This window comes from Paralichthys olivaceus, chromosome 3 (genome assembly GCF_024713975.1).
Source record: "Paralichthys olivaceus isolate ysfri-2021 chromosome 3, ASM2471397v2, whole genome shotgun sequence".
In the NCBI taxonomy this organism is placed as follows: domain Eukaryota; kingdom Metazoa; phylum Chordata; class Actinopteri; order Pleuronectiformes; family Paralichthyidae; genus Paralichthys; species Paralichthys olivaceus.
The window spans coordinates 3,334,452-3,345,052 of record NC_091095.1 but is presented as its reverse complement, the minus strand read 5'-3'; the positions used below and the strand labels follow the sequence as shown (position 1 = coordinate 3,345,052).

General features: G+C 42.4%; 1 protein-coding gene across 1 annotated transcript; it reads left to right on the top strand.

The window, feature by feature from the left end:
* rgs4 (regulator of G protein signaling 4) lies at nucleotides 1-5,057 on the top strand. Its single transcript, XM_020102542.2, has 5 exons — nucleotides 1-156; nucleotides 341-451; nucleotides 1,529-1,593; nucleotides 3,002-3,165; nucleotides 4,196-5,057. Exons 1-5 carry the CDS (start codon nucleotides 113-115, stop codon nucleotides 4,415-4,417), a joined length of 606 nt encoding a protein of 201 aa, XP_019958101.2. The 5' UTR covers nucleotides 1-112; the 3' UTR covers nucleotides 4,418-5,057.
* Nucleotides 5,058-10,601: the final 5,544 nt, after the last annotated feature.

The window sequence follows — 10,601 nt, the reverse complement described above, 5'->3', positions numbered from 1 at the left end:
GCTAGTGGGAGGAGACAACCAACAGCCTGCTGTCGAGTACTGAAGAACGCTGCTGCTCGCTGTCACACTCCTTCTCCAACAGCTCTGACTTTGGATCTGTACCTCTGTCGCCATGTGTAAAGGACTCGCCACACTTCCTGCGACATGCCTGAAAAGGTAAGATAATCCAGTCTGCACACATTTTGTCATTTTTAAACGAAACTTTAACGATTTTAAATCAGTCTCCGACTTGACATCAACAGGTCAAGAATTGTTGATTAGAAGCAAACTGAACTCTTCTGAAAATGCCATGTCCCCCCTCCCCCCTCCCTCCCCCGCCCTGTCACCTGCCTCTCCACAGTGCCAAAGACATCAAGCACAAAATAAGCTTCTTACTGCAGAAGCCTGAACCTCAAGCTGCAGATCAGAAGCAGATGAAGGAGAAGAACGCTGCTGCTGCTGCTGTGAAGAGGTCAGAGGAACTACTCTCTCACTGTGCACAGTTTGAAATGCTTGCTCTGATTGGGTTTATTGAATAAAAATAATTTGCAAGAAGCTAATTTAACCACATCCATTGAACACTGCCTCTGTCGGCGTCATGCATATGTATTGTCTCTGCGTGTCGTAGTTCTTTCTCACTGTTACAGATATTAGCACAGTGTGATAAAACTACAAACAAGACCAATGTGGAACTGATAACCGATCTTCACATCTGTCGGACTTGACTAATGTCTTAAATTTGAATCGTTATGATCAAGTCTTAAATGTTGAAACCCTGGAAGGCGTTTGTGTTCGCAGCCTCTGAGAAGATTTGTGTTTTACGTTTCCTGCTCAAGACTCAAAACCTGCTCAAATCTTGTCCGGTGTCACGATGACGTGTCCCTGAACGAATCGGTTTATTGATCGTCTCAGTTTGTTGAGATGAAGGGATGATGAGAGAAGAGGTGAACGGGTGGACGTGACGCTCACAGTGAAAAACTGCAGCTTAAAAGTCAATTAATTCAACAGGAAACAGATCATTTCCTGCTTCCTCTACCTTCCTTTTTGTGTTCTGAGGCTCTGTGACGCTTTGTTTCGAGCTGTAATTGCAGTAGCAGGTGCAGGTTTTTGTTACCATGGGGGAAAAAAAACAACCATAATGGCTCTCATGATATTAATTTGAAACTTAATTATCGTTTCTGGAAGTCGTGTAATTCCTGATATCGGATCTGGTTTGCGTAGGAACACATTATGTCGTGTTGTGGCCTCGGTCCAGCCCTCAGTGACCTCAGGTTCCCTCTGGAAGATTTTCATTCTTCTTCATGAGCTGGTTAGAACTGACGTCTCTTGCCCTGATCTTCTTCTTTAATAAACTGTATTGATAATGTTTTATACATGTGAGTTCCCCCAGCCGGGGATAAAAACTCCAAATTATAAAAACCTGGAATGAAATCTGATCAAACACCCTGAATTCAGATTGTGTGAGGTCTCTGTGCAGTGCATATAAAAATAATTACATGCACACAGCTTCATGCAACTGCATTTAAAAACCTGTTTATCTGTGTTTTAGGGTTCCGACTGCAACTGAGGTGAAGAAGTGGAAAGAGTCTTTCAGCCACGTCATGAACAGTGACAGTAAGTGTTGAACACGGATCTCACACCTTCAATAACATGTAATTATTCAAACCGTGTCTAATGAGGCTGCGTCCAAAGTGAATCCCACAGAAGTTGGTCTGATTCTAATAACACTGATTAACTGTGAGGAAAATGCTTGACTGATTAGTTCATCTGCAAAGTCTCTCCAGGGGCTGATTTATATATCTAAAAAATCTAAACATGATAAATTCTCATGTGACATGATGCTGCTGCAGTCATGGGAATATTATCAGACGAGGCCTCGACCTTCAAATTCCTCGCTAATGGACGCTGGAAGGGTTCAGAGATTTCAAAAGCTGCTGTTTGAAATGTTGCACATTCAGCAGCATCGTCCTGCAAAGATCCACCTGCACAGAACGGCTTTGATAATGTTGTTAGAGAAAAGTTAACGGGACTGAAACAGGAAACACATCTTGAGCACCGACTTTATCTACACACACACACACACACTTTCTCTGATGCATTCTCATGCCCTGGTTTTGTGCTACGTGTCTGGAGACACTCGTCAGAGGCCCCTCAGGACATGCTGAGCAGTACTGTGTATATATGTGTGTGTTTGTGTTTGTGTGTGTGTGTGTGTGTGTGTGTGTGTGTGCACAATCCCTCAGAGAATTACACTGTGTGTGTGTATGGACACAAAACAGGAGCAATGGCCCTGCGGGAACATGCTGGGTGCTGACCTCCTCCGTTCCATGATCTCATTCGCTGACCTCTTACATCGTCATGTCTTCGTTCTTCCGATCTTCTCTTTATCTCGTCGTGGTCTCAGAAGTGTCGTCCATCAATTCTTGGGATCGTGTAGGGTTTCAAACTAAGCCTCAGATCTGTGTGTGCTGTCAAAAATCATTTTTTTCTTATCCAAAAAGACAGGTTGCAGTTATCGCTGCTGGATTTTGTGACTAATTTTTTGGGATAAAATCCAGTTTACTTTATAATATAATATAACATAACAAGGACACTGAGATCACATCTGCCGACTCTGATCCAGGGACACGAAACCTAAAATGTAATGCATCATTATTAAATCAGAGCGATGGCACTGATTCTGTTTTCAGACATGACACATAAAGATCAGTGTCTTTGTTCCCATCCACAACAGCATCGACCATTATCTCCTAATTGCTCTTCGATCTCGTCGTCTTTCCAAGTTGACGTCTTTGTCTGCATTGTCCCCAACACGCAGCTCTTCTTTCTCATCCTGAGATATTTTTGTAATCATCCAGCTTCCATTGTGTCATCAACACGTCCTCGAGCCTGCTGGGAAACGGCTGCATATTTTCCTGCTGTGGGAGGAGAGCTTGTAGAAAAAGTCTGGAGCAAGAGATTCAGACATTTGCTTTCTCACTTAACAGAAGCATTTTTTTTTTTTCTCCTCTTCCCTCGTCAGCGGGTCGTCGGGTCTTCAGCAGCTTCCTGAGGTCAGAGTTCAGCGAGGAGAACATGGATTTCTGGCTCGCCTGTGAGGAATACAAGAAGACAGGATCGTCTAAACTGGAAACCAGAGCCAAGCGGATCTACCGGCAATACGTGGAGGCCGACGCCCCTCATGAGGTGATTACTCTATCATGGTGAATGTGAATGAACTAGAGAGAGACAACTAATTAAAGTCATGTTGAAACTACACACACACACACACACACACAAACACTTCTAAAGGCATTTTTTATAATCGTATTAATGCGCTCACACATTCCACTTCAGTGAATGGAACTTGAGTCTTTGGATATAATGAATAATGCTGCAGCGCTAATGACCTCTCACTGAGCTGCCTCATTAAAAAAGGTTTTCATTCTGGGATTGCATCAATGTCGCGGGAATGCAAAACATGGATAAAGAGACTTCCCACCTGAATTTACAAATTATTCATGTTTATTTATATTCATACATTTTTCATCCTTTATCGTTTTAACATGAAGGATCAATTCTCAGAAAATCCTGGGGTGTTCAGAACTACAGATCTAAAATAAACATATGTTTCTTATAACTGGAACTGAACAAAACACCAGAGACCTTAATAAAACTATTGATCATTTGTGTTTTTGAAAATTAATTACTAACAGGCCTAACAAGGGTTAATAATATACAAGAATATAAGTATTCTTACATAAATATATGCATTTTCTCTCTCTCATTACCTCCTATAATCTACAGTTTTTGTGAAATTTCAATATAACCGGATATATTTTATAAAAAATTAAAAAAATTATAATAATAACTTTATTTCTACAGCACTTTTCAATACGAGCGACAACAGACAATATGAAGCTCACAGTCAGAATGTAAAAATAATAGATCAGATAATAAAAGCAATACACATCACATGATTAAAGCTCTTCATGTGTAGTTAATTAATTGATTAATTAACTTTAAATCTGTTTCAGAAATTAGATTGATTATTTCAGTCATTCAATATGTATTTTGCAATTACAACAACATGATAATTGCTAGACCTTGGAAACTACATTAAAACTGCATGTTATGTCTGTGATTTCACAAAATTCACCCGGCATCAATACTATTTTCGATTCTTCTTAAAGCCGTCTCCATTTTATTTACCCTCCGTCTTCTTCGTTCTCTCCAGGTGAACTTGGACGGGGCGACCAGAGAAGAAACGAGGCAGGGCGTGGAGAACGCCTGCCCGAACTGCTTCGACGAGGCCCAGAGGAAGATCTACGTCTTGATGGAGAAAGATTCCTACAGACGCTTCCTCGTCTCCAAGCTGATCCAGGATCTGTCTCAGAATAAAGAGATGAAAAACTGTGACTGTGTGGAGAACAGGCAGACGTTAACTGGCGGCGCCTAAACGAGAAGGAAAGAAGGGACGAAGACGAGGCTGCAAATGTACAAGAGGAGCTGGAAGAGATCGGTTTAGAGTTTGGAAGAATCTGTGGTTTAGAAGGTGACGTGAAAAAGGTTCATGTGGGATGTGGTGAAGATTTTATTTCTCTTTTTTGATACTTTGCATTAATTCCTGGATGTTGTTGGTCATTTGAGGTTCCGTGCTATGCCGACTGTCTGTGCGTCTATATATCCCGCCCCCTTTGTCTGATTTGAGCAGTTTACGATATATAAATATGATGAGGTTTTAAATATTTGCATTGTGAGCTTTAAACATTTGCTTCTGCAAAAACCCGACCTGCTCTCCGGTCACGTCGAGGTCATGTTGACGCTGACGACAGAAAACAATCTAACGCTACCTCCACCCAACGGAGACGCCTCCATTCAACCCTGCGGTCATTTGTATCCCGATGACAACTACGTCTCTGTGAAATGTAAACCAGTTCTATTTTTTAAAGAATGACCCAACTTGATTGTGCGTGATGAGAACGCCAGCATCGCCGAATGTTCAGTGTCTTACCCATCAGTGTTAAAATGTTGTATTTATGAGATTGTACCAAGATATTTATACATTTTAAAAATAAAAAGAATATAATTAAACCAGAGCAGCTGATGTGTACATGTTTATTCGTTCTAACAATATTGTCAGAGTCTTTAGTCCTGGTCGTAACAACAGGCTGCACAAATGTTGATCTTGACTTTCTGTCGCATGTCTTTTAGATTTGTGATTTATCTGTAAATGTTTCAGTGGTCGACCTCCCTCCTCCCGTTCACACCCGATCTGAGCGAGGGGTGGGGGGGGCACAATGTAAAAATACCTGTTCAGTTCGATGGCCACACTTAAATGTTTTATCAGAATGTAAACTCTCCTACGTAGATTTGTGTTAAATGAAAATATTGTCGTATCAAATCTGTGACTGTTCGCGAATAAAATCATGTGATGGATAATCTGAACTTTGCGGCTGCTTATAGGTTCGTTTCAAGCTTCTGCAGACGTGTTAGCACGAGGCTGAACTCAGCCGAGAACACATGTATGCTAACATGCTCGCAGTAAAACATATAAAAGGCTAATGGTTGGCATTCAGGATGCGGCTGGGGATCAGCCCAGCAACCTTTAACTCTGTGTTTGTTATTGTAACCATAGTGACGAAGGAACCTTCCTGATGTGAACCACATAGATTTCTCTCTGAACCCTGGTGACAGAGCCCTCGTCATTTGTTTCAAATATTCTCAGACCCAGAGTCAGTAACAGATTATGAAAAGCTGGAAAGGAATATTTGAATCTTGACGGGTCGTGTGTTAAGAATGAGCAGTTCTAATCTTAAGCAGGTTTCAGACCAGCGCTGCTGGAGAACTCGAACGTCTGGGTCAGTCGCTCTGTGGAAAGGTCCAGAAAACGTCAGCGTGAGAATAGAGCAGGGAGCTTTCCAGGAAAATACACAACGAGAGACGTTGATGACTTTTCTTCTCATGAAATTTAAAAACTTTACTGTCAGAACGAGATCTCCGACCATTAAAATGCTAAATTTGTTTTCATCTGCAACAGTTCAAGTCTCCTGTGTTTGGATTCACCTCCGCGGCCTGATGCACATTCACAGCCGAACTTCATGCCTATTTAAGGGCAACACATTTAAAAAATCATGACTCACTTTACAGTAAATAAGCCAAATTTAATCTTGTGCACATCGGACTTTGACGAGCAGAAGAAACTTAAACACGTCTAAATATTTACTAAATAATGTTTAGTGGCTGCATGCTTTGCTGCTGAGAAAAGCCATAGAAGTAGAAACAGAAATGTCTTGATGGTTTTATTGAGGCTGGATCTGTAAAATCTTGGGTTAATAATTCACCAGCAGCCTCATTGTGGGGCTTCCAGGTGAGGCAGTGCTCCAGGAGCTTTTCCACGCAGATCTAAAATGGGTTAATCTTTGAAAACAGAGGTGACGCAGACGTTTGTTGAAAATGTTGCTCTCAAGGAAGTCATGCATACGCAACAGGGACGAAAACATGCATGTTCACGTGTGCACACGGGATCAGATTCTTGTTTCAGTCTGATGTCCTGCAGCTGCAGCTCGAATGCAGGAGGCCAGAGGAGAGTGATAAATCTGGAGGATGTTTCGGACGTCAAACTGCCATGTAGATGATGACGAGGTGGTAAATCCGGTGTGTTACTCTGAGGAGTACGATGACATGAAGAGAAAAATAAAGGATATGAATCTTCTTGATGGTGTCGGAGCTCATTAAGGAGGGATGATGTGGATTTAGAGCGTTTTCACACCAAAGTCTGAACCAAGATTATAATGTCTTTTATTATTTACACTAGTTTTGTTTTGCAAACTAAACCACTGACGGCAAACTTCTCCCTCAAGTGTTGTTTGAGTCCTTTATTGAGGCATTTTCTGAAAACCTTTTACCCTCAACGTCTAATTATCTGTCTCATTAAGAAACGTCTCATTAAGAAGCGTATTTCACCACAACGCCTTCTTTCTTCGTAACTAAAATTTCTCAGGTTCTCACTTTATATTAATTTGATACACCTCTGAACCACCCAGACATTCTGTGCCTACAGGAAATTAATCCCACCGAGTGATGATGGTCTTCATGTGTTCAGACTCATCAGTGTGGGTGTGTGCATGGTGCATCTCACCATTATCCCCACAGGACGTTTAATTCTAAATTCATAGAAAAGAAACCAATCTAGGGCATCTTGTGTAGTTGTTATGTTACACAACTCCTGGGTTTGTGTACTTTACTCTGCCTGCAGCTGCAACGCACAGTCTGTTCAGACTCTCAGGCCTCAAACCTGCTTATCGCTCCGTGGTCCCTCCTGTCGCCCCAACGCCCAGCGGCAGCAGCAGGAGCAGCAAATTAAAACCTGACAGGAGGATCTGGTGCTCTAATGGGATCATGCCTGCGAGGAAGCACGTATACAGACACATGCATGTGCAGAGCACGTGCACACACTCAAAACTTAATGCACGTCTGGATCTCTGGTTTGTCTGAGAGGAGTTTGGATAATTGAGTTAAAATGATTTATCTCATTGTCTGTTTTCTGTTGTTGTGACCTTTGATAACACAAAGGTTCATTTTACGATAATGTGCTTTCAGAATAAAAGCTGACACATGTAGTTTCAATCTATTTCCTTCAATGTTTTGCTGCTGATGCATGTTTTCAAATTTAGTAGTAGTTGTTCAATGCATTGATGCAATACAGGAGTGGTTGGATAAATGGAAAGATGGAGGATATATGTGTATTTATAAGAACACCTGATAAAATCTGTTTCCTCATCTTAAGTCTAAAATTCGAGGTGTGTTTTAAATAACCTTTGTTGTTCCAGTTCTTATTTCTTTTTCCGATCAACAGCAGCGTGATCCGAAATCCGATCTTTGTAGATAAAATAAACCAAGACGTGTTTCAGTTTGATGCAGAAGAGACAAACTGTTTCACAGAACTATGTCGTCCTAACTGATGAGAGTCTCTAATCATGCTGCCGCTCATTAAACCTAACGCCTCAGACTCATTTGTCTTTTGTTAGAGAACCTCATTACGCCACAGGATCGACTCCTCCTCTGTCTTTAATGAATTTGCTGGTTCAGTCATATGTTCTCTTTGAAAGCAGCTTGTTAATCGCAGCAAAGAGCGAAAGGAGCCGAGGGAACATCACACTTTGTTCACTTTATTCACGGGAGACCCTCAGAGTATTGCAGGTGAAATGATGATAATAAGAAAGACGTGGACGTAACAAAGCTGTAAAACTGCGTCTGATGAGATACACACACACACACACACACACACACACAGAGGAGACCTGATGAGAGGAGCAGCAGCTGCAGGCACCAGATCAGCAGGCGATAAGCTGATAGCGAGCATGAAGACAGCTGAGACAAACTGACTGGTCGACAGGTGAGGGACGACCGGTGTGGAAAATAAAATCGTCCCTGCAGATCTGGTCAGAGCTGCAGCTGTGAGGTGAACTCAGGCCGAGCTCTCGTCTCTGTGCAGGATTCATCCATCATCATCATCCATCCCACGAACGCACTGAACAAACACAAATCCAGCATCTTAAAAAGAAGCTGGTTCTCATGTCCGAGAAACAACATCAGTTCATTTAGTTCCTCTCTGACGAGAACATCAGTGACTGATGTTGTTTTAATAAAACTTCAGATTTGTTGCCGGCTCAGACTGATGTGACTTTAATCAACTCGGGGGACGGACTGCGGCCTCATCCCCGAGGATGTTGCTGCCAGCTGCTGATGTCACTGGGGAAATGTCGGACTGTTCTTTTATTTCCTCTCATTAGAAGATCGAGAGTTTTTCTTTCTCTGAAATAAAATTCCCCGAAGCTTTGAGAACTCCGTCATCAGCCACCTGTTGAGAGCTGCTGTTTTTAACGAGGGGCTAATTGGGCTTTCAGCTTCCTGCAGCGCCCACACACACACACACACACACACACACACGCACCTCAGCCTTTATTGACGCTCCAGTGAACATAAACAGTGATTCATAGTTTAATGATCTTAATCCATCAACACAAGTATTTGAGTCTCTGTGGAGAACGAATCAGCTCTTTCCCAAAGTCCCGATGCCAACATGTCTGCATGATCTGTGTGGACGTCTCCGTCATCGGCGGATGACTGGTTCAGCTTCTCTGGGCGGCAGCCAAAGGCAGAAGAAATGGATTATACTGGAAAAACATGATCCAGGAAAACCTCACGAAGAAATTCTTTGTCTTCCGGCACATTTGGAAGAAAATCAGCTGAAAATAAAACAAGCATTCAAGGTTTTTTAGCTGGAACACAGTTGGCAGGATTTAAGAAATACGATGAAACAGAGGATTGACTTTGCGTGACACAGTTTTAAAGTTTTACTCTGTAAATGTGACAACGTACTGGTGCGTGGAAAAGCATCCATCGTCTTAAACTCAACAAAACGTTCGTAAGAAACGTCACCAACATCCTTCAGGGACCGAAAGCATCTGACCTCTCTGCGTCTATTTGTAGAAAGTGCAGTAACGGATGCGTCCGTGCACAACTCTGACAGTGTTTGTGTTGGCAGCCGCTTCCTCAGCTGCATCTGTTTCCACTCGGTTTTTCACCCTCGTTTTAGCGGTGGACTCTTCTTTTGTTCTCCAGGACACTTCAGGCAGTGCAGAGACAGATTCAGAGACTCATCTGGTTTTCCTCGGATACTTTCCTTGAAGGTTTATGAGCTATTGTTTTCAGTTTCCGGTTTGTTGTCCTCAAACATCGCTGGATGAACGCCCAACATTCGCTGGAATCTCAATCAAGGTTCCTGCTTGTGTCGCTTTGGTTTCGGGAGCAGGTGCACAGAGGATTTTCAAATCTTGACCGGTTTTCAATAACGAGAGACCACAGACATGATGACTTGATTTAACTTATTTTTAATCTTATAATTGTCAGAACACACACAGACACACACACACACACACACTGGATGATTTGGCCCGGAATATAAAACCACAACCCACAGGGACGATTCCACAGATTCTTCTTCTTCAGTCTTTTTATGGCAGTTGCCAAACAACTTTACCGACATCTTCTGAACTGGAGCGTGGAAAAGAAACATGTTTGATATTCACAATTCCAGATAAGGGGGGGAACGACCGGGGCCTCTAGTCAGGAATGAACCACGCTTGTCGAGTTTAAACGCGCCCCGAATATTCTCTGGTGTGCAGCAGCCCTTACGACTGACGTATAAATTCTGCTACTGCTAATTTTGTTCACACCACGACGACGTCAGCCCTCATCACCCAATCTCCCAATCTTGTGTTAACTGTTCACTTTTGTGGAGCTGGCAGAAAAAATTTGGGAAAATATCCGAAGCATCTAAATCAGACATTTGTGTTCTGACGTTCAGCCCCTGAGGAAAGTTTCAGGAACATGTCTGTGGGAGGAAACCATGTGTTTTCACAGACATGTGGAAAACATACAAACTCCGAACAAGGAAAGGCCGGCAGGTTCAAACAAAGAACCTTCTCACTGTGAGGCAACAGTGCTAACCACTGTGCCACCGTGCCCGCCAAGAATTACGTCATGTGCGCTCTCTTGCGTGAACCAGCTCCTCTTCTATTACACACAATATATATTCGCAGGAATCTCATGAAGAAAAACAAAGTGACAATTGAAAA